Genomic DNA, 23,771 nt, shown 5'->3' with positions numbered 1-23,771 from the left:
CGGAAATGGGGTAGAATTCACAGTGATTGATTTGTTTATTCCAGAGGTACCGCATGCTGATTTAATTTCCCTTGTTTAATTTCCCTTGTTTGTGTCTGTAGAGAGCGGTAACTTCTAGGAGGGGATTGAACTGTATCTCTCAGTTGTCAGTGTGCCAGGATCACAGTATGTGCTCTGGTTAAAAATTATTTCATGCAGAGGTCTCTGTATTCATAGTGGATTGATATCAATGCCTGGGGGTGGCACATTGATTTGTTTGCCTCACCAGCTTGGCTCCTCTCTCTGTCTGTGTGTGTGTGTGTGTGTGTGTGTGTGTGTGTGTGTGTGTGTGTGTGTGTGTGTGTGTGTGTGTGGAAGTATCTGGGGAGTAAATGAATGCTGGTTCACCATATATGGCCATAGTGATAGTCAGTGTATTTGAATCAAGGATACGTTTCCTCTATAGTTGACATAAAATACATTTCTAATTTGGTATGATTAGGGGAAAAACATATTGACTGTATACATTGGTTTCCATGACACCCTTCATGATTAGGCCAGTGTCTTTGAAAGTGTTGTCTTCACTGAGAGTTTGAGCTCTCCCAGAGTTTCTCTGGCTGACATGGTTAGAAGACAAGTGAAAGATGCCCACAGTATGCCCAACATTTGCATGCATTACATGCATATATTTCAATACATTTGAAGCTCTTTTATTCCCATGTCAATTTGAGCTGTGTCTACAGAGCCACAGGGAGGTTACCCCGAGTGTCTGAACCATGTCTACTACGGTACCATTAGTACAAATGGGTTTAGGATTTATTTCAACTCAACTGTTGTTTTTTCTTGTCCTGGACTCTTTCTTGGCACCAGTGGAAGATGTCTCACCTATTTTACTTGTTAAATCACCTCCTGAGCCATGGCGAGGGGACATTTGGCCCATAGACTTGACCTTGAAACTTGCAAAGAATGGGGGGCGGAGCTTCTGTCCTGCTTTCCGCTCCGCTTTCTAGTACCCCCAGAACTTAGTCGAGCATTCAACACAATACGCACAATTTTAGTTCTGAGTTTCTGAGATTACTCCCTGCCTAAGTACCACTATCCCTACTGTACTGTATGTAAGGTGCTAGACATATGGTCACATCAGTGACGTTTTCTGTACAACTCTCTTTATCAGTTTCCTATCACTGTTTGATGTGAGCGAGAGCTCTTTCGGTTTTCTAAATTCAGCTCAGCTTCCTCTCTTCCCCATCTCTGCTCTGCCTGCGGCTGTCTGCCAGGCACTATCAAACACTTAGGTGGGAGATTACTCCTGATTCTCGTCACAACAGAGCCGTGTGTCTGTTTAGAGCCAATCAAAATGGAGGCTTTTTATTTCAATGTCCTTTTTTTAGACAAGCTTAAATTGCTTGGCTTCTTGTTTACTCTTCAGACAGAGCGTTACCTTGGATGGCAGGAGGCCTGCTGGAGGCCTGCAGGAGGCCTGCTGGAGGCTACGGGTCTTAATGAGAATGTTTTATGTATCGTCTGTCGACCCAGCGGGGACTCTGTAACCGTTGTCTGGCATTTTAGCCACTGTTTCCCATTCTAATTAAGTGTTCCCGGTGTACACTGCCGGATGAATATTTCATGAGAAATGTGAGAGGGTCGCATTGAAGCGCTGCATGACGTGCACGTGAAGAGGCCACCGAAGGACCAGGCATTAGGCTAGACAAAGCAACTCATCAGCCGTGCTTGTTTTGTCTTCAAACTATGTCTAGTCTTTCATATCCCCTCCCCACAGTGTCTTGTTACTGACACCTTGTTTCTATTACGCAGCTCAGAGGGAGCTACATTACATGAAGTATGATGTTGTCTGTGCAAAGAAAAGGGCCGCAGTTTGTTTGTTTGGTACACATCCGGTGTCAAGGGCTTGGTTAAGCCGGGGTTGGTTTACTTGACTACTTTACATCCATTCGAAGAAGCATGGACTTTAATGTGAATGCAGTCCTAACAGTAATGTAGGAATCATCCTGCGGAGGGTGTACATGTGCTATGTTCCAGTCAGGCACAGGCTGTACACGTTTGCCTGTAGCTCAAAGGAAATGGCCTCTTCTTCAGTGCCATCGTGTTATAGTGCCTACCAGATCTGGATTCAAATACATGCCTTTTTAATTTTTTTTAATTTGAATTCTTCTCTGGTGTGTATTTTAAGTTTTTTTTTTCAATAATTTCCTAGAAATACTGGGGTATGTGAAATTACAGTATATACCCCTAAGACCAACCAGACCTGGGTTCAAATACATAAGACTATTTGAATTTGAAAATATATTTGGAAAGTATAAAATATTAATCTATTTCCAAATACATTCCAATATTCAAATATTTGTATTTTCAAAGACATTTCTTCTAAATACATACTTTGAAATGTATGTGAAAGTAATTGAAATAATACATTGTATTATTTCAATTACAAATATTTGAACCCATATCTGATGCCTAGACATATCCACTGACAGGTATCTGGAGCAGGATCTGGAATTTACACTGTACGCTTATGGAAACATAGTGAAATGCATATAATATTAAAATGCCGGAGTCTTGCCGGTACATTGCTAAACTCCCATATTCCGTTTCTTGTTACACCCGCTACGTGTCATCTCAAACATGTTATAGACGGTTTACCTCTTTATGACAGACTGAGTAGGCAGAAAACACCATCTCCAAGGGAGGTTAAAAAACTAATTGCTCAGTCTGTGTCAATGTAGTTCCCCTAACAGCCCTAACTTGATTACTGTAGGAGACACCAGGCGGTAGGTCATGGTCTAAGGGGGGACTAAATAGTCCACTACTGAACATGTGTGTGGTTCAGGTACTGTCTGTAAAGTAGATCAGGCATCCGTCGATCCAGCAGCTTTAGGAGGTCCTCTCTAGGCCCAGGTGGTATCATAGTTGACCTCTGCTCTGGGAACTATGGTCATCTATTTTATTCCTTTAGTTCTCCTAAAAAAAAGGTAGAGACGTGTCATGTCTTGTAACTCCTGTAGGAAGCATTGATTGATGTCACAATCTTACTCTAGTGTTCGCTCTCTCTTTCTCGCTCCATGGAGGCTCATCGTGGGCACTCCGTGTCAATGGCATTGACATGGGGAGTCTCTGCGCTCTCTCACCCATACCCGTAGCTGCTGGTGATTGGGCTCTAGTGGATTAGTCATATTGTCATATTCATCTGTCATATTGAAATCTGTCTGGTCTGAGGCACCATCGTTTACGCAAGCAAGACTTGCCTTCCATTACAGCTTCACCAAAGGTCACGAGAGTGTGTAACCTTTAAAAGAAAATCTGTAACCTATTTTTTTGGGGGGCCCGGAGATGTCAACATCAAAGCTAAATGTATTCAACCAGCGTATTGGAACACACAACACCAGCTAACCCTTGTTTCTCTCTTTTAAAGGCAGATAATTGGTCCTTTTTGGCCATTGATTGTTTTCAGTCTCCTAATGAATTTGTGTTCCCTTTCTCCCTCAGCTGCCGGCATAAACAGTGGAAGACAGAGCTGCCTGCTTCTAGTGTGATCATCACTTTCCACAATGAGGCCCGCTCGGCTCTGCTCCGCACCGTGGTCAGGTGAACACACACACACACACACCCTCTCACTCTCTCTCTGACAGACTAGGCCTGGAGATGCTAACCCATGTCTAACCCTCTCCTCTGCCTTCCCTCCCCCTCCAGTGTTCTTAAGAAGAGTCCCCCCCACCTTGTCAAGGAGATAATCCTGGTTGATGATTACAGTGACAACCGTGAGTTGCTGTTTGAGTCTTAACTCTCTCATTTGCCCTGTGCCTCTGTCACTCTGGATCAGTACTGGCACTGGTTGACAGGCTCCAGGTCCTTCTCTCCCTCGTCACCCGGTCTGTAAACTAAAGCCCCTGTCCTGAACCATCTCTCAGGCTCCGTCCCTCTAATCTCTGGGTGACCCTTAAGGGCACATGCCTCCAGCTCAGGCATCACACCTATCATTCATCTTTCCGTCCTGAGTTTTCATAGAGGTCTCTTGTACCCGTCAGCCTTTTGAAGTAGATTAAAGCTATCTTTGAGTCGTTCTAGAGTTGTCTGTTAGACAGTGTCGGTGTCACTGGAGGGCCACTAAGTAAACTATTGGTTCCGCTTTAAATGAAACATAACTTTTATGGCTGAAAATAAGTCTTCATAAAGCCCTTATAAGTTCTATATAGATGTTTATTTGACGTGTATATGTATATAAATGGTTTATTTTAGTAACCAAGGGTTGTGTCTCGTGGTTCAGCTGAAGATGGAGCCTTGTTGGGGAAAATTGAGAAGATCCGGGTTCTTCGAAACGATCGACGAGAAGGTGAGTGTATAAATGGGAAATGCATTTGAAGGGATAAAAACAGCTTTTTGAAAATGATTGGTCAGGCTTTAGTCATCATCATAGTATTTGATGCCCATTGTCCTTGACCTTGTCCAACACTGCATGTACCCTAATCAAATCAACTGAAGTGATTTGCCACTTTTAACAGCAGAGAAGGATCATTAGGGCTAGGAAAGGAAACCTCTGAACAGGTTTATTGGGGCCAATGGGGAGAAAATATACACTCCAAAACAATGAAGAGTATATTTTTGGAAAGTGCTTTGTGTGCTCTCCAATAGAATGAATATTAGGTCAAAAAGACTTGGCTGCAGTCCTCTGTTCATTATTGCTATCTCTGCAATCTCTGTCTTTTACAACTCCACAATAGCACACCACACACTCCCCCTCTCAACCAATAGCACACCACACACTCCCCCTCTCAACCAATAGCACACCACACTCTGCCCCTCTCAACCAATAGCACACCACACTCTGCCCCTCTCAACCAATGGCACACCACACTCTGCCCTGCTCAACCAATGGCACACCACACTCTGCCCCTCTCAACCAATGGCACACCACACTCTGCCCCTCTCAACCAATAGCACACCACACTCTGCCCCTCTCAACCAATAGCACACCACACACTCCCCCTCTCAACCAATAGCACACCACACACTCCCCCTCTCAACCAATAGCACACCACACTCTGCCCCTCTCAACCAATAGCACACCACACTCTGCCCCTCTCAACCAATAGCACACCACACTCTGCCCCTCTCAACCAATAGCACACCACACTCTGCCCCTCTCAACCAATAGCACACCACACTCTGCCCCTCTCAACCAATAGCACACCACACTCTGCCCCTCTCAACCAATAGCACACCACACTCTGCCCCTCTCAACCAATAGCACACCACACTCTGCCCCTCTCAACCAATAGCACACCACACTCTGCCCCTCTCAACCAATAGCACACCACACTCTGCCCCTCTCAACCAATAGCACACCACACTCTGCCCCTCTCAACCAATAGCACACCACACTCTGCCCCTCTCAACCAATAGCACACCACACTCTGCCCCTCTCAACCAATAGCACACCACACTCTGCCCCTCTCAACCAATAGCACACCACACTCTGCCCCTCTCAACCAATAGCACACCACACTCTGCCCCTCTCAACCAATAGCACACCACACTCTGCCCCTCTCAACCAATAGCACACCACACTCTGCCCCTCTCAACCAATAGCACACCACACTCTGCCCCTCTCAACCAATAGCACACCACACTCTGCCCCTCTCAACCAATGGCACACCACACTCTGCCCCTCTCAACCAATGGCACACCACACTCTGCCCCTCTCAACCAATGGCACACCACACTCTGCCCCTCTCAACCAATGGCACACCACACTCTGCCCCTCTCAACCAATGGCACACCACACTCTGCCCCTCTCAACCAATGGCACACCACACTCTGCCCCTCTCAACCAATGGCACACCACACTCTGCCCCTCTCAACCAATGGCACACCACACTCTGCCCCTCTCAACCAATGGCACACCACACTCTGCCCCTCTCAACCAATGGCACACCACACTCTGCCCCTCTCAACCAATGGCACACCACACTCTGCCCCGCTCAACCAATGGCACACCACACTCTGCCCCGCTCAACCAATGGCACACCACACTCTGCCCCGCTCAACCAATGGCACACCACACTCTGCCCCTCTCAACCAATGGCACACCACACTCTGCCCCTCTCAACCAATATCACACCACACTCTGCCCCTCTCAACCAATAGCACACCACACTCTGCCCCTCTCAACCAATAGCACACCACACTCTGCCCCTCTCAACCAATAGCACACCACACTCTGCCCCTCTCAACCAATGGCACACCACACTCTGCCCCTCTCAACCAATGGCACACCACACTCTGCCCCTCTCAACCAATGGCACACCACACTCTGCCCCTCTCAACCAATGGCACACCACACTCTGCCCCTCTCAACCAATGGCACACCACACTCTGCCCCTCTCAACCAATGGCACACCACACTCTGCCCCTCTCAACCAATGGCACACCACACTCTGCCCCTCTCAACCAATGGCACACCACACTCTGCCCCTCTCAACCAATGGCACACCACACTCTGCCCCTCTCAACCAATGGCACACCACACTCTGCCCCTCTCAACCAATGGCACACCACACTCTGCCCCTCTCAACCAATGGCACACCACACTCTGCCCCTCTCAACCAATGGCACACCACACTCTGCCCCTCTCAACCAATGGCACACCACACTCTGCCCCTCTCAACCAATGGCACACCACACACTCCCCCTCTCAACCAATGGCACACCACACTCTGCCCCTCTCAACCAATAGCACACCACACTCTGCCCCTCTCAACCAATAGCACACCACACTCTGCCCCTCTCAACCAATGGCACACCACACTCTGCCCCTCTCAACCAATAGCACACCACACTCTGCCCCTCTCAACCAATAGCACACCACACTCTGCCCCTCTCAACCAATGGCACACCACACTCTGCCCCTCTCAACCAATGGCACACCACACTCTGCCCCTCTCAACCAATGGCACACCACACTCTGCCCCTCTCAACCAATGGCACACCACACTCTGCCCCTCTCAACCAATGGCACACCACACTCTGCCCCTCTCAACCAATGGCACACCACACTCTGCCCCTCTCAACCAATGGCACACCACACTCTGCCCCTCTCAACCAATGGCACACCACACTCTGCCCCTCTCAACCAATGGCACACCACACTCTGCCCCTCTCAACCAATGGCACACCACACTCTGCCCCTCTCAACCAATGGCACACCACACTCTGCCCCTCTCAACCAATGGCACACCACACTCTGCCCCTCTCAACCAATGGCACACCACACTCTGCCCCTCTCAACCAATGGCACACCACACTCTGCCCCTCTCAACCAATGGCACACCACACTCTGCCCCTCTCAACCAATGGCACACCACACTCTGCCCCTCTCAACCAATGGCACACCACACTCTGCCCCTCTCAACCAATGGCACACCACACTCTGCCCCTCTCAACCAATGGCACACCACACTCTGCCCCTCTCAACCAATGGCACACCACACTCTGCCCCTCTCAACCAATGGCACACCACACACTCCCCTCTCAACCAATGGCACACCACACACTCCCCTCTCAACCAATAGCACACCACACTCTGCCCCTCTCAACCAATAGCACACCACACTCTGCCCCTCTCAACCAATAGCACACCACACTCTGCCCCTCTCAACCAATAGCACACCACACTCTGCCCCTCTCAACCAATAGCACACCACACTCTGCCCCTCTCAACCAATAGCACACCACACTCTGACCACACTCTGCCCCTCTCAACCAATAGCACACCACACACTCCCCCTCTCAACCAATAGCACACCACACTCTGCCCCTCTCAACCAATAGCACACCACACTCTGCCCCTCTCAACCAATAGCACACCACACTCTGCCCCTCTCAACCAATAGCACACCACACTCTGCCCCTCTCAACCAATGGCACACCACACTCTGCCCCTCTCAACCAATGGCACACCACACTCTGCCCCTCTCAACCAATGGCACACCACACTCTGTCCCTCTCAACCAATGGCACACCACTCTCTGCCCCTCTCAACCAATGGCACACCACACTCTGCCCCTCTCAACCAATAGCACACCACACTCTGCCCCTCTCAACCAATGGCACACCACACTCTGCCCCGCTCAACCAATGGCACACCACACACTCCCCCTCTCAACCAATGGCACACCACACACTCCCCCTCTCAACCAATGGCATATGACCTAGCACTTCAGCAGGTAATAGATGACTTCAAACCAAGTCATTAAAAACATACCAGGTGACTTCAAACCAAGTCATTAAAAACATACCAGGTGGCTTCAAACCAAGTCATTAAAAACATACCAGGTGGTTTCCAACCAAGTCATTAAAAACATACCAGGTGGCTTCCAACCAAGTCATTAAAAACATACCAGGTGGCTTCAAACCAAGTCATTAAAAACATACCAGGTGGCTTCAAACCAAGTCATTAAAAACATACCAGGTGGCTTCAAACCAAGTCATTAAAAACATTCCACGTGGCTTCAAACCAAGTCATTAAAAACATTCCACGTGGCTTCAAACCAAGTCATTAAAAACATTCCACGTGGCTTCAAACCAAGTCATTAAAAACATTCCACGTGGCTTCAAACCAAGTCATTAAAAACATACCAGGTGGCTTCAAACCAAGTCATTAAAAACATTCCACGTGGCTTCAAACCAAGTCATTAAAAACATTCCACGTGGCTTCAAACCAAGTCATTAAAAACATTCCAGATGACTTCAAACCAAGTCATTAAAAACATACAATTTTATAATTTCACGCTCTGTATGAAAATGCACTCAGTTAATGTCGCTCTAGATAAGTGTCTGCTAAATGACTAAAATGTATAAAGTAAATTTAACCATTTTAATCAGGGGGTATTATTAATATTTATATTAATAATGTGAAAAGTTTAAATGTGAATAAATATTTAAATATGAGTAGCCAACGATTGTGATATGCACATCCCAAACTTCAGCGAACCGGTACTGTATACATAGAAATGACACACATGAATAAACCATTGTGTATTTGTAGATGACATATTGATAAGAGCATCAGGCGTGTTACTCCTCCACAGGTCTGATGAGATCGCGGGTGAGAGGGGCCGACACAGCCACTGCCAGTGTTCTCACCTTCCTGGACAGCCATTGCGAGTGTAATGAGCACTGGCTGGAACCACTCCTGGAAAGGGTGGTAGAGGTCAGTGTGTACCATAGACATCAAAACTATGAAATAAGACATGGAATCATGGAGTAACCAGAGAAGTGTTAAACACATCCAGATATATTTTAGATTTGACATTTGTCAAAGTAGCCACACATTGCCTTGATGACATCTTTGCACACTCCTGGCACTCTCAACCAGCTTCACCTGGAATGAAATTCCAACAGTCTTGAAGGAGTTGAGCCCTTGTTGACTGCTTTCCCTTCACTCTGCGGTCCAACTCATCCCAAACCATCTCAATTGGGTTGAGGTCGGGAGATTGTGGAGGCCAGGTCATCTGATGCAGCACTCCATCTCCTTTTTTGATCAAATAGCCCTTACACAGCCTGGAGGTGTGTTGGGTCATTGTCCTGTTGGAAAACAGATTATAGTCTGACCAAGCTGAAAACAGATGGAATGGCGTATTGCTGCAGAATGCTGTGGTAGCCATGCCTTGAATTCTAAATAAATCAGACTGTGTCACCAGCAACGCACCCCCACACCATAACACCACCTCCTCCATGCTTCACGGTGGGAACCACACATGCGGAGATCATCTGTTCACCTACTCTGCGTCTCACAAAGACACGGCGGTTAGAAAAAAATCTCAAATTTGGATTCATCAGACCAAAGTACAGATTTCCACCGGTCTAATGTCCATTGCTTGTGTTCCTTGGCCCAAGCAAGTCTCTTCTTCTTATTTGTATCCTTTAGTAGTAGTTTCTTTGCAGAAATTTGACCATGAAGGTCCGATTCACGCAGTTTCCTCTGAACAGTTGATGTTGAGATGTGTCTGTAACTTGAACCATTTCTGAGGCTGGTAACTCTACTGAACTTATCCTCTGCAGTAGATGTAACTCTGGGTCTTCCTTTCCTGTGGCGGTCCTCGTAAGAGCCAGTTTCATCATAGCTCTTGATGATTTTTTCGTACTGCACTTGAAGAAAGTTATTGGAAATCTTTCTTCTGTATACCACCCCTACCTTGTCACAACACAACCGATTGGCTCAAACGCATTAAGAAGGAAAGACATTCCACAAATTCACTTGAAACAAGGCACACCTGTTAATTGAAATGCATTCCAGGTGACTACCTCATGAAGCTGGTTGAGAGAATGTCAAGAGTACGCAAAGCTGTCATCAAGGCAAAGGGTGGCTACTTTGAAGAATCTCACAAATAAAATATATTTAGATTTGTCTAACACTTTTGTGGTTACTGCATGATCCCATATGTGTTATTTCATAGTTTTACACATACAGTGCCTTTGGAAAGTATTCAGACCCCTTGACTTTTTACATACATACATACATACATACATACATACATACATACATACATATATATATATATATATACACTCACACGCACACACACACCTTGGACATGCGATCTTATCCCAGAGGCCGACCCAAAACAACGTGGTCGCCGCATGAGAGGCAAACGGAAAGGCCTACTGGTCAGACTCAGAAGTCGAGCACACCATCGACCTCTTCCTAGCATATTACTCGCCAATGTCCAAACTCAAGATAACAAGGTGGACGAAATTAGGGCTCGAGTTGCCTTCCAGAGAGACATCGGAGATTTTAACATTCTCTATTTCACGGAAACATGACTCACTCGGGATACTTTGTCAGAGTTGGTACAGCCAACCGGTTTCTTCATGCATCTCGCCGACAGAAACAAACATCTCTCTGGTAAGAAGGGCGAGGGTGTATGCCTTATGATTAACGATGCACGATGTAGAACAACAAGAACCTACAGGAACTCAAGTCCTTATGTTCACCTGTCCTCGAATTTCTTACAATCAAATGCCGACTGCATTATCTTCCAAGATAATTATTTTAGATTATAGTCACAGCTGTGTATATTCCCCCACCCCCCCCCAAGCAGATACCGCGTTGGCCCTAAAATAACTTCGGTGGACTCTATGTAAACTGAAAACTATACATCCTGAGGCTGCATTTATTGTAGCTGGGGATTTTAACAAAGCTAACCTAAGATCAATACTCCCTAAATTCTATCAGCATATTGAATGCGCGACACGAGCTGGCAGAATTCTGGATCATTGCTACTTGAACTTCCGTGATGCATACAAAGCCCTCCCGCGCCCTGCCTTCAGCAAATCTGACCATGAATCCATTTTGTTGCTCCCAGCCTATAGACAGAAATTAAACAGGAAACGCCTGCGCTCAGGTCAATACAACGCTGGTCTGATCAATCAGATTCCATGCTTCAAGATTGCTTCGATCACGTGGACTGGGAAATGTTCCGGATAGCCTCAGACAACATTGATGTGTGTGAGTTTATTAGCAAGCGCCTCCAACTCAATCTTCAAGTTTGCAGTCGACACTATAGTGGTAGGCTTGATTACCAACAACGACGAGCCGGCCTACAGGGAGGTGGTGAGGGCCCTCGGAGTGTGGTGTCAGGAAAATAACCTTGCACTCAATGTCAACAAAACAAAGGAGAGATTATCGTGGACTACAGGAAACAGCAGGAAACACCCCACCCCATCCACATCGACAAGATAATAGTGGAGAAGGTGGGAAGTTTTGAGTTCCTCGGCGTACACATCAGACAAACTGAAATGGTCCACCTACACAGACAGCGTGGTGAAGAAGGCGCAACCGTGCCTCTTCAACCTCAGGAGGCTGAAGAAATTTGGCTTGTCATCGAAAACACTCACAAATCTTTACTGATGCACAATCCAGAGCATCCTGTCAAGCTGTATCACCGCCTGGTACAGCAATTGCACTGCCATCAACCGTAAGGCTCTCCAGAGCGTGGTGCGGTCTGCACAACAACGCATCACTGGGGTCAAACTACCTGCCCTCCAGAACACTTTCAGCTCCCGATGTCACAGGAAGGCCAAAAGAGGACAACATCCACCCGAGCCACTGCCTGTTCACCCCGCTATCATCCAGAAGGCGAGGTCAGTACAGGTGCATCAAAGCTGGGACCGAGAGACTGAAAAACAGCTTCTAAAGGCCATCAGACTGCCATCAGACAACCATTACTAACAGAGAGAGGCTGTTGTCAACACACAGACTCAAATCTCTGGCCACTTAGATAAATGGATTTAATAAAGGTATCACATCCATATATTTATATGTACATATTCTGGATCATTGCTACCGGGGCGGCAGGGTAGCCTAGTGGTTAGAGTGTTGGACTAGTAACCGAAAGGTTGCAAGTTCGTATCCCCGAGCTGACAAGGTACAAATCTGTCGTTCTGCCCCTGAACAAGCAGTTAACCCACTGTCCCTAGGCCGTCATTGAAAATAAGAATTTGTTCTTAACTGACTTGCCTAGTAAAATAAAGGTAAAATGAAAAAAAAAAAAATCCCTTTACATTTGTGTGTAGTAGTTGTTGTGAATTTGTTAGATTACTTGTTAGATATTACGGCATAGTCGGAACTAGAAGCACAAGCATTTCGCTACACTCGCATTAACATCTGCTAACTATGTGTATGTGACCAATACCATTTGATTTGACACACACTCCGGGCTCCAACATCGCTCATCCTAATATTTCTATATTAATTCCACTATTTTAATTTTAGATGTGTGTGTATTGTTAGATATCACTGATCTGTTGGCGCTAGGAACAGAAGCATTTCGCTACACCCGCAATAACATCTGATAAATATGATTGTGACCCCAAAAATGTTACTCTAACTCACCATTGGTTTGACAAAACTTCAATGGAACACAGTCACTGCTGTAGTTCTGCTGCTCCATCAAAAGACTTGGAATAGTTCTGGAATAATCCAATCCATCTGATTTATGTCACTCTCAGCAAATCTTGTACTTCCCTCTTGGAAATCTATTTGTGAACACAAATAGCTGACTGTGTTAAGCTCATATATTTAAGTGAATATGTGGACAAACGTTTGACTCTCCACAGATCTGTTTTGGACTGTAATTTGTTATTCAGCTTTTATCTAGTGCTTGGTTGTGAAATTATGTGGTGGCTTTGACTGAGTATTTCAGTCCGAGTCTTATTTCAATATAATCTAGTGGAACACTGCATATTTGTGTCCCATCTTTCTCTCTTTACTTCTCCCACAGGACAAAACGCGTGTTGTTTCCCCCATCATCGACGTCATCAACATGGACAACTTCCAGTATGTAGGCGCCTCGGCCGATCTCAAAGGAGGTAAATCCCACTCATCTATACCTGCAGCTTTCCTTTCCTCTCCAGGGTAGGCTGGAAAATCACATGGCAGTTTTCACTCTGTACCCAATGTCACCTTCTGCCAAAGAAGTCTTGGAGTGTGGCTGGCTGACGGACTGACTGGCTGACTGAGTGGCTGGTTGGTTGGTTGGCTGGCTGGCTGGTTGGCTGCATGTGTGTGAGAGCAAAGGAGAGAATAAGCGTGTGATAAATCTTGAAAAAGGCACTGTCTTTGGAATGGAAACTATTTGATTGATTTGTCTAGGGATATAGGCAGATTACATTGTGCACTCCCATGGCTCCTGCACTCTATAGGGCTTATGAGAAGTGTAATGTACAGCCATATGGGGCGGCAGGTAGCCTCGTGGTTCGAGCGTTGGGCCAGTAACCGAAAGGTTGCTAGATCGAATCCCCGAGCTGACAAGGTAAAAATCTGTCATTCTGCCCCACTGTTCCTAGGCTGTCATTGTAAATAAGAATTTGTTCTTAAATGACTTGCCTAGTTAAATTTAAAAAAAAAATTTATCTAAAAATGTAGAGGGAACGCCACAGATGTGTAATATAATACCTATCAGTTAGGCATTGTGTGTGAAAAGGATAGTAGAGTTAAGAGAAATACAAACACTGACAACCAGCTTTTCCTGTTATCAAAATGAATCTACTCTTGTTTACTTGAAATCCCTTAAACCTAATCAGTACCTGTTTTTCCCGCTCTAGGATTTGATTGGAATCTGGTCTTCAAGTGGGACTATATGACCGTGGAGCAGAGGAGGGTGCGTCAAGGAAACCCCACTGCTCCAATCAAGTAAGCCTGTCTCACCTCTGGATTTTCTGCTGTCCTCTCCTCTGCCTCATAGCCAGGGCCCCCTGGAGGAGAGGCTGAGGCAGGCAGCATTAGATATCAGTGTGCATCCTCCTCTGGGGAACCTCTGGGGAATATAGCCAAAAGCTCCTAAAAAAAAACACCGCCTTTGAGCCTCTGTTCTATTTTCTCCCTGATGTCCACGGTGCCGTATGATATTGCAGGGTGAAGTAAACACAGACAGAGGTGAGTGAAGGCGTTCTCATCTTATCCAGCTTTGTCTTAAATTGTGTATGGTGATGATGAGGGAGAAGATATTGCTGTGAAAGGAAGATCAGAAGAGAGCAAACACTTTGATTTGTTCGATCAGTATGAGATCACAGAAATGGTTCTGTTTTACGTAATAATCAAATGTCAGATGCATTCTCTCAGTAAACATATTGGTAACCAACAGAGGGCAGCATTTAATCAATATCCAAAGGCTAGAATTAGAATATGGCTCTTCATTGCCTATAATGCATCTTGTTCCTCTCCACAAGGTGATGGAAATTAACCCAAAGGGTGACTCAAGTCATTTTTTAAAATTGTAATTGGCATTTGAAAATATGTCATTTGTTTGTGACCGGTTTAGAGAAAACAATAGGATAAGCTGTTCTGGTTAAATGGTCTTCTAGATCTGCTTTAGTATCAAATCAAATCAAATCAAATTTTATTTGTCACATACACATGGTTAGCAGATGTTAATGCGAGTGTAGCGAAATGCTTGTGCTTCTAGTTCCGACAATGCAGTGATAACCAACAAGTAATCTAACTAACAATTCCAAAACTACTGTCTTATACACAGTGTAAGGGGATAAGGAATATGTACATAAGGATATATGAGTGATGGTACAGAGCAGCATACAGTAGATGGTATCGAGTACAGTATATACATATGAGATGAGTATGTAGACAAAGTAAACAAAGTGGCATAGTTAAAGTGGCTAGTGACATAAGAATGCAGTCGATGATCTAGAGTACAGTATATACATATGCATATGAGATGAATAGTGTAGGGTAAGTAACATTATATAAGGAAGCATTGTTTAAAGTGGCTAGTGATATATTTACATCATTTCCCATCAATTCCCATTATTAAAGTGGCTGGAGTTGGGTCAGTGTCAATGACAGTGTGTTGGCAGCAGCCACTCAATGTTAGTGATTGCTGTTTAACAGTCTGATGGCCTTGAGATAGAAGCTGTTTTTCAGTCTCTCGGTCCCAGCTTTGATGCACCTGTACTGACCTCGCCTTCTGGATGATAGCGGGGTGAACAGGCAGTGGTTCGGGTGGTTGATGTCCTTGATGATCTTTATGGCCTTCCTGTAACATCGGGTGGTGTAGGTGTCCTGGAGGGCAGGTAGTTTGCCCCGGTGATGCGTTGTGCAGACCTCACTACCCTCTGGAGAGCCTTACGGTTGAGGGCGGAGCAGTTGCCGTACCAGGCGGTGATACAGCCCGCCAGGATGCTCTCGATTGTGCATCTGTAGAAGTTTGTGAGTGCTTTTGGTGACAAGCCGAATTTCTTCAGCCTCCTGAGGTTGAAGAGGCGCTGCTGCGCCTTCTTCACGACGCTGTCAGTGTGAGTGGACCAATTCAGTTTGTCTGTGATGTGTATGCCGAGGAACTTAAAACTTGCTACCCTCTCCACTACTGATCCATCGATGTGGATAGGGGTGTTCCCTCTGCTGTTTCCTGAAGTCCACAATCATCTCCTTAGTTTTGTTGACGTTGAGTGTGAGGTTATTTTCCTGACACCACACTCCGAGGGCCCTCACCTCCTCCCTGTAGGCCGTCTCGTCGTTGTTGGTAATCAAGCCTACCACTGTTGTGTCGTCCGCAAACTTGATGATTGAGTTGGAGGCGTGCATGGCCACGCAGTCGTGGGTGAACAGGGAGTACAGGAGAGGGCTCAGAACGCACCCTTGTGGGGCCCCCGTGTTGAGGATCAGCGGGGAGGAGATGTTGTTGCCTACCCTCACCACCTGTGGGCGGCCCGTCAGGAAGTCCAGTACCCAGTTGCACAGGGCGGGGTCGAGACCCAGGGTCTCGAGCTTGATGACGAGCTTGGAGGGTACTATGGTATTGAATGCCGAGCTGTAGTCGATGAACAGCATTCTCACATAGGTATTCCTCTTGTCCAGGTGGGTTAGGGCAGTGTGCAGTGTGGTTGAGATTGCATCGTCTGTGGACCTATTTGGGCGGTAAGCAAATTGGAGTGGGTCTAAATCCCTGCATTATCCATGTCCCTGTAGACCAGACCTTGTTAGATCATGTCCCTGTCGACCAGACCTTATTAGATCCATGTCCCTGTCGACCAGACCTTGTTAGATCCATGTCCCTGTCGACCAGACCTTGTTAGATCCATGTCCCTGTCGACCAGACCTTATTAAATCCATGTCCCTGTCGACCAGACCTTGTTAGATCCATGTCCCTGTCGACCAGACCTTGTTAGATCCATGTCCCTGTCGACCAGACCTTATTAGATCCATGTCCCTGTCGACCAGACCTTATTAGATCCATGTCCCTGTCGACCAGACCTTGTTAGATCCATGTCCCTGTCGACCAGACCTTGTTAGATCCATGTCCCTGTCGACCAGACCTTATTAGATCCATGTCCCTGTCGACCAGACCTTGTTAGATCCATGTCCCTGTCGACCAGACCTTGTTAGATCCATGTCCCTGTCGACCAGATCTTGTTAGATCCATGTCCCTGTCGACCAGATCTTGTTTGATCCACGTCCCTGTAGACCAGACCTTGTTAGATCCACGTCCCTGTAGACCAGACCTTGTTAGATCCACGTCCCTGTAGACCAGACCTTGTTTGATCCACATCCCTGTAGACCAGACCTAGTTAGATCCATGTCCCTGTAGACCAGACCTTGTTTGATCCATGTCCCTGTTGGGCTGGACGATATGGCCAAAATATTATATCATTGTATTTAAAAATAATTGGACGGTATGACGCTATTTTTAGTTTTTGAATAATAAAAGTTCTACATTTGCTTTATGAGTAGTGAGTGGCAACACATATAGTTGAAGTCGGAAGTTTACATACACCTTAGCCAAATACATTTAAACTCAGTTTTTCACAATTCCTGACATTTAATCCTAGTAAAAATTCCATCCCTTAGGTCAGTTAGTATCACCACTTTGTTTTAAGAATGTGAAATGTCAGAATAAAAGTAGAGTGATTTATTTCAGCTTTTATTTCTTTCATCACATTCCCAGTGGGGCAGAAGTTTACATGAACTCAATTAGTATTAGGTAGCATTGCCTTTAAATTGTTTAACTTGGGTCAAACGTTTTGGGTAGTCTTCCACAAGCTTCCCACAAAAGGTTGGGTGAATTTTGGCCCATTCCTCCTGACAGAGCTGGTGTAACTGAGTCAGGTTTGTAGGTCTCCTTGCTCGCACAAGCTTTTTCAATTCTGCCCACAAATTTTCTATACGATTGAGGTCAGGACTTTGTGATGGCCACTCCAAAACCTTGACTTTGTTGTCCTTAAACCATTTTGCCACAACGTTGGAAGTATGCTTGCGGTCATTGTCCATTTGGAAGACCCATTTGCGACCAAGCTTTAACATCCTGACTGATGTCTTGAGGTGTTGCTTCAATATATCCACATATTTTCCTGCCTCATGATGCCAACTATTTTGTGAAGTACACCAGTCCCTCCTGCAGCAAAGCACCCCCACAACATGATGCTGCCACCACTGTGCTTCATGGTTGGGATGGTGTTCTTTGGCTTGCAAGCCTTCCCCCTTTTCCTTCAAACATGACGATGGTCATTATGGCCAAACAGTTCTATTTTCGTTTCATCAGACCAGATAACTTTTCTCCAAAAAGTACAATCTTTGTCCCCATGTGCAGTTGCAAACAGTAGTCTGGCTTTTTTATGGCAGCTTTGGAGCAGTGGCTTCTTCCTTGCTGAGCGGCCTTTCAGGTTATGTCAATATAGGACTTGTTTTACTGTGGATATAGATACTTTTGTACCCGTTTCCTCCAGCATCTTCACAAGGTCCTTTGCTGCTGTTATAGGATTGGTCCCATGGTGTTTATACTTCTGTAATAATGCTTGTACAGATGAATGTGGTACCTTCAGGCGTATGGAAATTGCTCCCAAGGATGAACCAGAGGTCTTGGCTGATTTATTTTGATTTTCCCATGATGTCAAGCAAAGAGGCACTGAGTTTGAAGGTAGGCCTTGAAATACATCCACAGGTACACATCCAATAGGCTAATTGACATCATTTGAGTCAATCTGAAGCTTCTAAAGTATGACATAATTTTCTGGACTTTTCCAAGCTGTTTAGAGGCACAGTCAACTTAGTGTATGTAAACTTCTGACCCACTGGAATTGTAATACAGTGAATTATAAGTGAAATAATCTGTCTGTAAATAATTGTTTTAAAAATGACTTGTGCATGCACAAAGTAGATGTCCTGACCGTCTTTCCAAAACTATAGTTTGTTAACAAGAAATTTGTGGAATTTGAAAAACGAGTTATAATGACTCCAACCTAAGGGTATGTAAACTTCTGACTGATTTCAATGAGTCTTTCTCCATTCTGATTGTTTTATACTGTTCAATTCAACTTCAACCAAAACAAGTTTCTGTGCTTTTATCATTTCCTGAACTCAACTGCAGTGGTGGGAAAAGTATGCAACTGTCATACTTGAGTGACAGTAAAGATTCACTAATAGAAAATTACTCCAGTACAAATGAAAGTCACTCAGTGAAATACTACTTGAGTAAAAGTCTAAAGGTATTTGGTTTTAAATATAGTAAAGTATCAAAAGTAAAAGTATAAATAATTTCAATTTACACTCGGACACAATTTACAAAAAAAATATTTGTGTTTAGTGAGTTTTCCAGATCAGAGGCCCAGGGAATAATGACCAGGGATGTTCTCTTGACAAGTGCGTGATTTGGACCTTTTCTGTCCTGCTAAGCATTCAAAATGTAACGAGTACTTTTAGGTGCCAGGGAAAATGTATGCAGTAAAAAGTACAGTATTTTCTTTAGGAATGTAGTGAAGTAAAATTAAAAGTTGTCAAAAATAGTAAAGTACAGATACCAAAAAAAACGACTGAAGTAGTACTTGAAAGTATTTTTATATAAGTACTTCACACCACTGCTCAATTGAGATAATTTCCACACTGCCACATAGGGCTGCACGATATGGGAAAATAATCTAGGACTTATTTTTAACTAAATGTTGCAATTGCGATTTAACTTGCGAATTAGAGCAAAACTGTTAGAATCATGGAAATAGAATGACTATTCTAATTCTATATTTAGAATATAATAGTGGGCACTTTGAATACAGTGTTGTTTGAGATGTCTTTACTATCATTAAATGAAGACTTTTAGTTTTTATCAAAGATTCTCTGTAATTAGTATTACGTGATTAATCATGTAACTGTAATTAACTAGGAAGTCAGGGAAGGAAAATATTCAATAATAACTTTTCAGATGTTTTATATCTGATCAATTAGTCATCGAATTAATGAATTATTTACTTTACCTCACGTTAGTCTCATTCCAAACGTCGTAAATTGTTGCTTATCTGCACGAACCCAGTCTTCACTATCAAATCAAATTTATTTATATAGCCCTTCGTACATCAGCTGATATCTCAAAGTGCTGTACAGAAACCCAGCCTAAAACCCCAAACAGCAAGCAATGCAGGTGTAGAAGCACGGTGGCTAAGAAAAACTCCCTAGAAAGGCCAGAACCTAGGAAGAAACCTAGAGAGGAACCAGGCTATGTGGTGTGGCCAGTCCTCTTCTGGCTGTGCCGGGTGGAGATTATAACAGAACATGGCCAAGATGTTCAAATGTTCATAAATGACCAGCATGGTCATGATTCATCCATACATCTATAGTCTTAAAGAATTTATTTACTAACTAAGTAATGCATAAACAAACAAACAAAGTAAATATGGTTACAAGAAATGATAAGGGAATGTGCCCTAGTGGGCTACACCGGCATGGCAGCTTGTTGTACAAAAGGGAAGTGGGGGTCGACTGAGAAGACAACACACAGTTGATAATTATAACAATTGAAATGGTAATCCTTTGCTCACTCAATCGGGAACAATTGCCATCAATATATATATTTACGCTCAGTGTGTCGTCTTGATCGCTGTTGAAAAGTTAGTTTCTGTTGGAGAGTTTCCGTCCTCTCTCTCTGTCGTGGTTAGAATGGATTGTTCAGAGTGACATTCATTCATTCATGTAGTTGTAGAATGGATGTTTCGGTGGTTGTCGTTCTTCACGTTCAATGATACCGAATTCCTAGCTGCAGACTAGTAACCTTTGTCCTCTCGTAATGGAGAAAAACATGGTCTATTGAGGAATTCTCAAGGTCGGGGTTTTATTCGGATTTGCAGAAAAGGGTCTGTCCCAGGATACCCGGCCCTAACTGGGCTCTTGGGCGGTCCTCTGATTTAGTTAAACTCAAAAGGGAATTTCCTTTATTAATTAAAACGTCAAAAATCACATTACACAATTTTACAAACAGTATCATTCTCACTCGTTCATCCTATACAACAATTAGATGTAAACCTCATATCTGAGGCTATTACATAAACAGCGTTATGGTAATGTGGCCACACCGTCTCCCATGAGTTTTACAAACTTGTACCAAACGGACCAGTTCGTAGCTGGATTCTTCACTGTTTTTTAAATTTTTATACCTTCTCCGGAACATAAATGTTGTTCGGACCTCAAGTTCTGTGAGGTGGAAGAAATTACTTTGTTTTCTATGAAACTTCACTCTGTCTCTACTGTGGCCATGAGGAGAATCTCTTCCAGGAAATTATGACCTTTCTGACCACAGCAGCCTAGTTATAGGAGGCAGGGAGAGGGGGATAGGGCTTGCTGTACCCAAAGAGGGCAACGTCATGACGCAACAAATTAAAATGCCAGGGAGGAGTTATTGTGACAGGGTAGGAACTAAAGTGTTGATGATTGTTTCCTAGAGGACCCTATAAGCTTTGGCTACATTGCATGTTTTCTCTTAGCTACCTCATGTAGCTAACATATTCTTGCTTTGCATATTCCTCTTTGATTTAGAAGATACTGTTGCACAAATAACATGCTGATTTAGGTCTACACCATCGCTGGTATTATCAAGCAGTATTAGCTAGCTACAATTGCGCTTACTCAGTACATTTATTAGCTAGTTAGCTATTAGCGTCTAACAATTAGCGTATCACAAGATTTAGGGCAACTTGCTAAGGAAAGACAAACTATCTGTTTGCTGATGTAAGAAACACAAACTAATAGTCTCAGTATAAAAAGCTAGTGGATTTATATTAAGAAGCAAAGTGAAAACAGCGTTGTTGAAATCAACATTGTTGCATGTGCTGCATTGACCATGCAGACCAGTGATGGGTCATTTCCAAACGAGCCAGCTCTTGTAGGTGAACGTTGGGAGCCGGCTCCCATATCAGAAGAGCCGAATCTATTTATAAAAATATAAACCATTAAGATATGAATAATCAAAATATTTAAATGAATAGAATTAACTAATTCAAAGAAGCAAAAAATAAATAAAATGATATAGGCCTAAATGCTCAAGCGCACATTCGTTCGGATTGTCTGCTCAGACTAACAGCCTCACCCGTTGTTCCTGTTGAGGGAGGGCCGAGCCTACTCACACAGTCACACACTTAGCAGCCGATGAGAGAGAGGAAGGACAGCTGTGAAAACAGCTGAAAATGAGTCGAAAGCACAGTAGCATTTGGATGCATTTTAATAATGTAGACAATGTTAGAGCCCAGTGTAGAATTTGCCAAAACAAAATCTCATATAAAGCCGGTTCTACGCACAACCTACACCGGCATATTCAAACTGTGCACCCAACTGGCTAGCTGTAGCGGAGCTTCGAGAAACTAGCAGGCCTGCTAGTGATACTGGTGGAGCCAGCACCTCCACACGTGGAGATGTATCCACTCAGTCAAGTAGGCCTACTCTGCGACCCACAGCAACACAGTCTTCTATGGACCAGTTTATGCCAATGTCTGTAACAAAACAAGGCCAAATTGATATTGCATTGATTAAAATGATTGCCACCGATTTCCAAACATTTTCGATCATGGAGGACAGAGGTTTTAGAAATGATAGCAATAGTCTAAATCCAATGTACACAATTCCAAGCAGGAAAACCCTTTCAAAATCACTTATTCCACAACTGTACGAGAGCACACAGGTTTCAGTGTGGGAAAGAGTCCAAAAAGCTACTGCAGTTTGCCTTACCACTGACTGGTAGACATCAAGGGTAACCACTTCTTACATGTCAGTTACATGTCACTCCATTGAAGATTTTTCGATGTCTAGTGGTCTTCTGGACTTTTTTGAGTTCAGCGACAGACACACCTCAGAGAACTTGGCAGAGGAACTGTTGAGAGTGGCCAGAGAATGGCAAGTAGATGGAAAAGTGGTCTGTTGTGTTAGCGACAAAGCAGCTACCATAACCAAAGCCATGAAAATGTTTAAATGGACCCATCATCCATGTCTTGCCCACACAATCAACTTGATTGTAAGAAATGCTCTGAAGGTGATGAAGCCCACTGTGGACAAAGTGAAAGCAGCTGTGGAATACTTCTACAGGAACACAGTAGGTGCTGAAACTAAAGTCTACACAACGACAGATGGGGATGCCTGAGCTGAGGCCTGAACAAGACTGCACTACAAGTTGGAATTCAACATTTTATATGGTGAAGCGGTTTCTTGAGTCAAAGGATGCTATCTATACCCTGACAATTGTCAATACAACTGTTGATGCTCTAACCCAAGAGGAATGGGAGGTGGTGGAGGAGGTGTGCAGAGTCCTGGAACCCTTTGAGCAGGTCACTGTGGAGATCAGTGGAGAGAAGTGAGTAAGCAGTTATTACTACATCAATATTTAATCCAGTATTATAAATGTATATGAGCAGTAGATGAGAATGTAGTATCAGTAGACAAAACACGAACCTGAACTAATTAGTTACTGTGATACTCCTGATGTAACATGATACTCCTGTGTAAGGGTCTGCAGCGAATCACAGCCAGCCGCCAGAGAGAAGCAAATGTAACCACAGGACATGTGACAGAGTTGATGGACACCCTATGTTCATCAATGGACAGAAAGTCCCACAGAATGGAATATAATCACGTGCTATCAGAAACCGCTGCACTTGACCCCAGGTTTAAGAGGTTCGCCTTCAGTGATGCCAGAGCGATTGATGAGGCTCTTCAAAGAATAACCTCAGCAGCAGGGAGGGACAGCCCCAGCAGTCAGCTGGCTCAGGCACCAGGACAACAAGAAGAAGATGGCGCAGAAGCACCAGCAGTAGTGCCACAAACGTGCTGTTTGACGAGAGAGCAACTGGGATGCAGCAGGAAGGAATCCCTCAGCAGACGCCATCATGGAGGTCCTCCTCCAAAGATTTACGGATCCTCTGAGCTGGTGGGAGAACAAGGCCTCTGTCTATCCACGGCTCTGAATAGTGGCCACATCCGATCTTCTCTAAAACAGGACAAATAATTACTGGGAGAA

General features: G+C 44.6%; 1 protein-coding gene across 2 annotated transcripts in view; it reads left to right on the top strand.

The window, feature by feature from the left end:
- Positions 1 to 23,771, top strand: part of LOC115112845 (polypeptide N-acetylgalactosaminyltransferase 2-like) — a 139,623-nt gene that overhangs the window by 102,793 nt on the left and 13,059 nt on the right. For both annotated transcript variants that reach the window (XM_029639849.2, XM_029639851.2), the window contains exons 4-9: positions 3,484 to 3,582; positions 3,688 to 3,755; positions 4,262 to 4,327; positions 9,084 to 9,205; positions 13,278 to 13,365; positions 14,101 to 14,188. In XM_029639849.2, coding sequence (XP_029495709.1) covers positions 3,484 to 3,582; positions 3,688 to 3,755; positions 4,262 to 4,327; positions 9,084 to 9,205; positions 13,278 to 13,365; positions 14,101 to 14,188 — 531 coding nt within the window. The remainder of the gene's footprint in view (positions 1 to 3,483; positions 3,583 to 3,687; positions 3,756 to 4,261; positions 4,328 to 9,083; positions 9,206 to 13,277; positions 13,366 to 14,100; positions 14,189 to 23,771) is intronic.

The sequence above is a fragment of the Oncorhynchus nerka genome, linkage group LG28 (genome assembly GCF_034236695.1).
Source record: "Oncorhynchus nerka isolate Pitt River linkage group LG28, Oner_Uvic_2.0, whole genome shotgun sequence".
Classification (NCBI taxonomy): Eukaryota; Metazoa; Chordata; class Actinopteri; order Salmoniformes; family Salmonidae; genus Oncorhynchus; species Oncorhynchus nerka.
The sequence above is the reverse complement of the archived record's forward strand: the minus strand, read 5'-3'. Positions and strand labels throughout refer to the sequence as shown.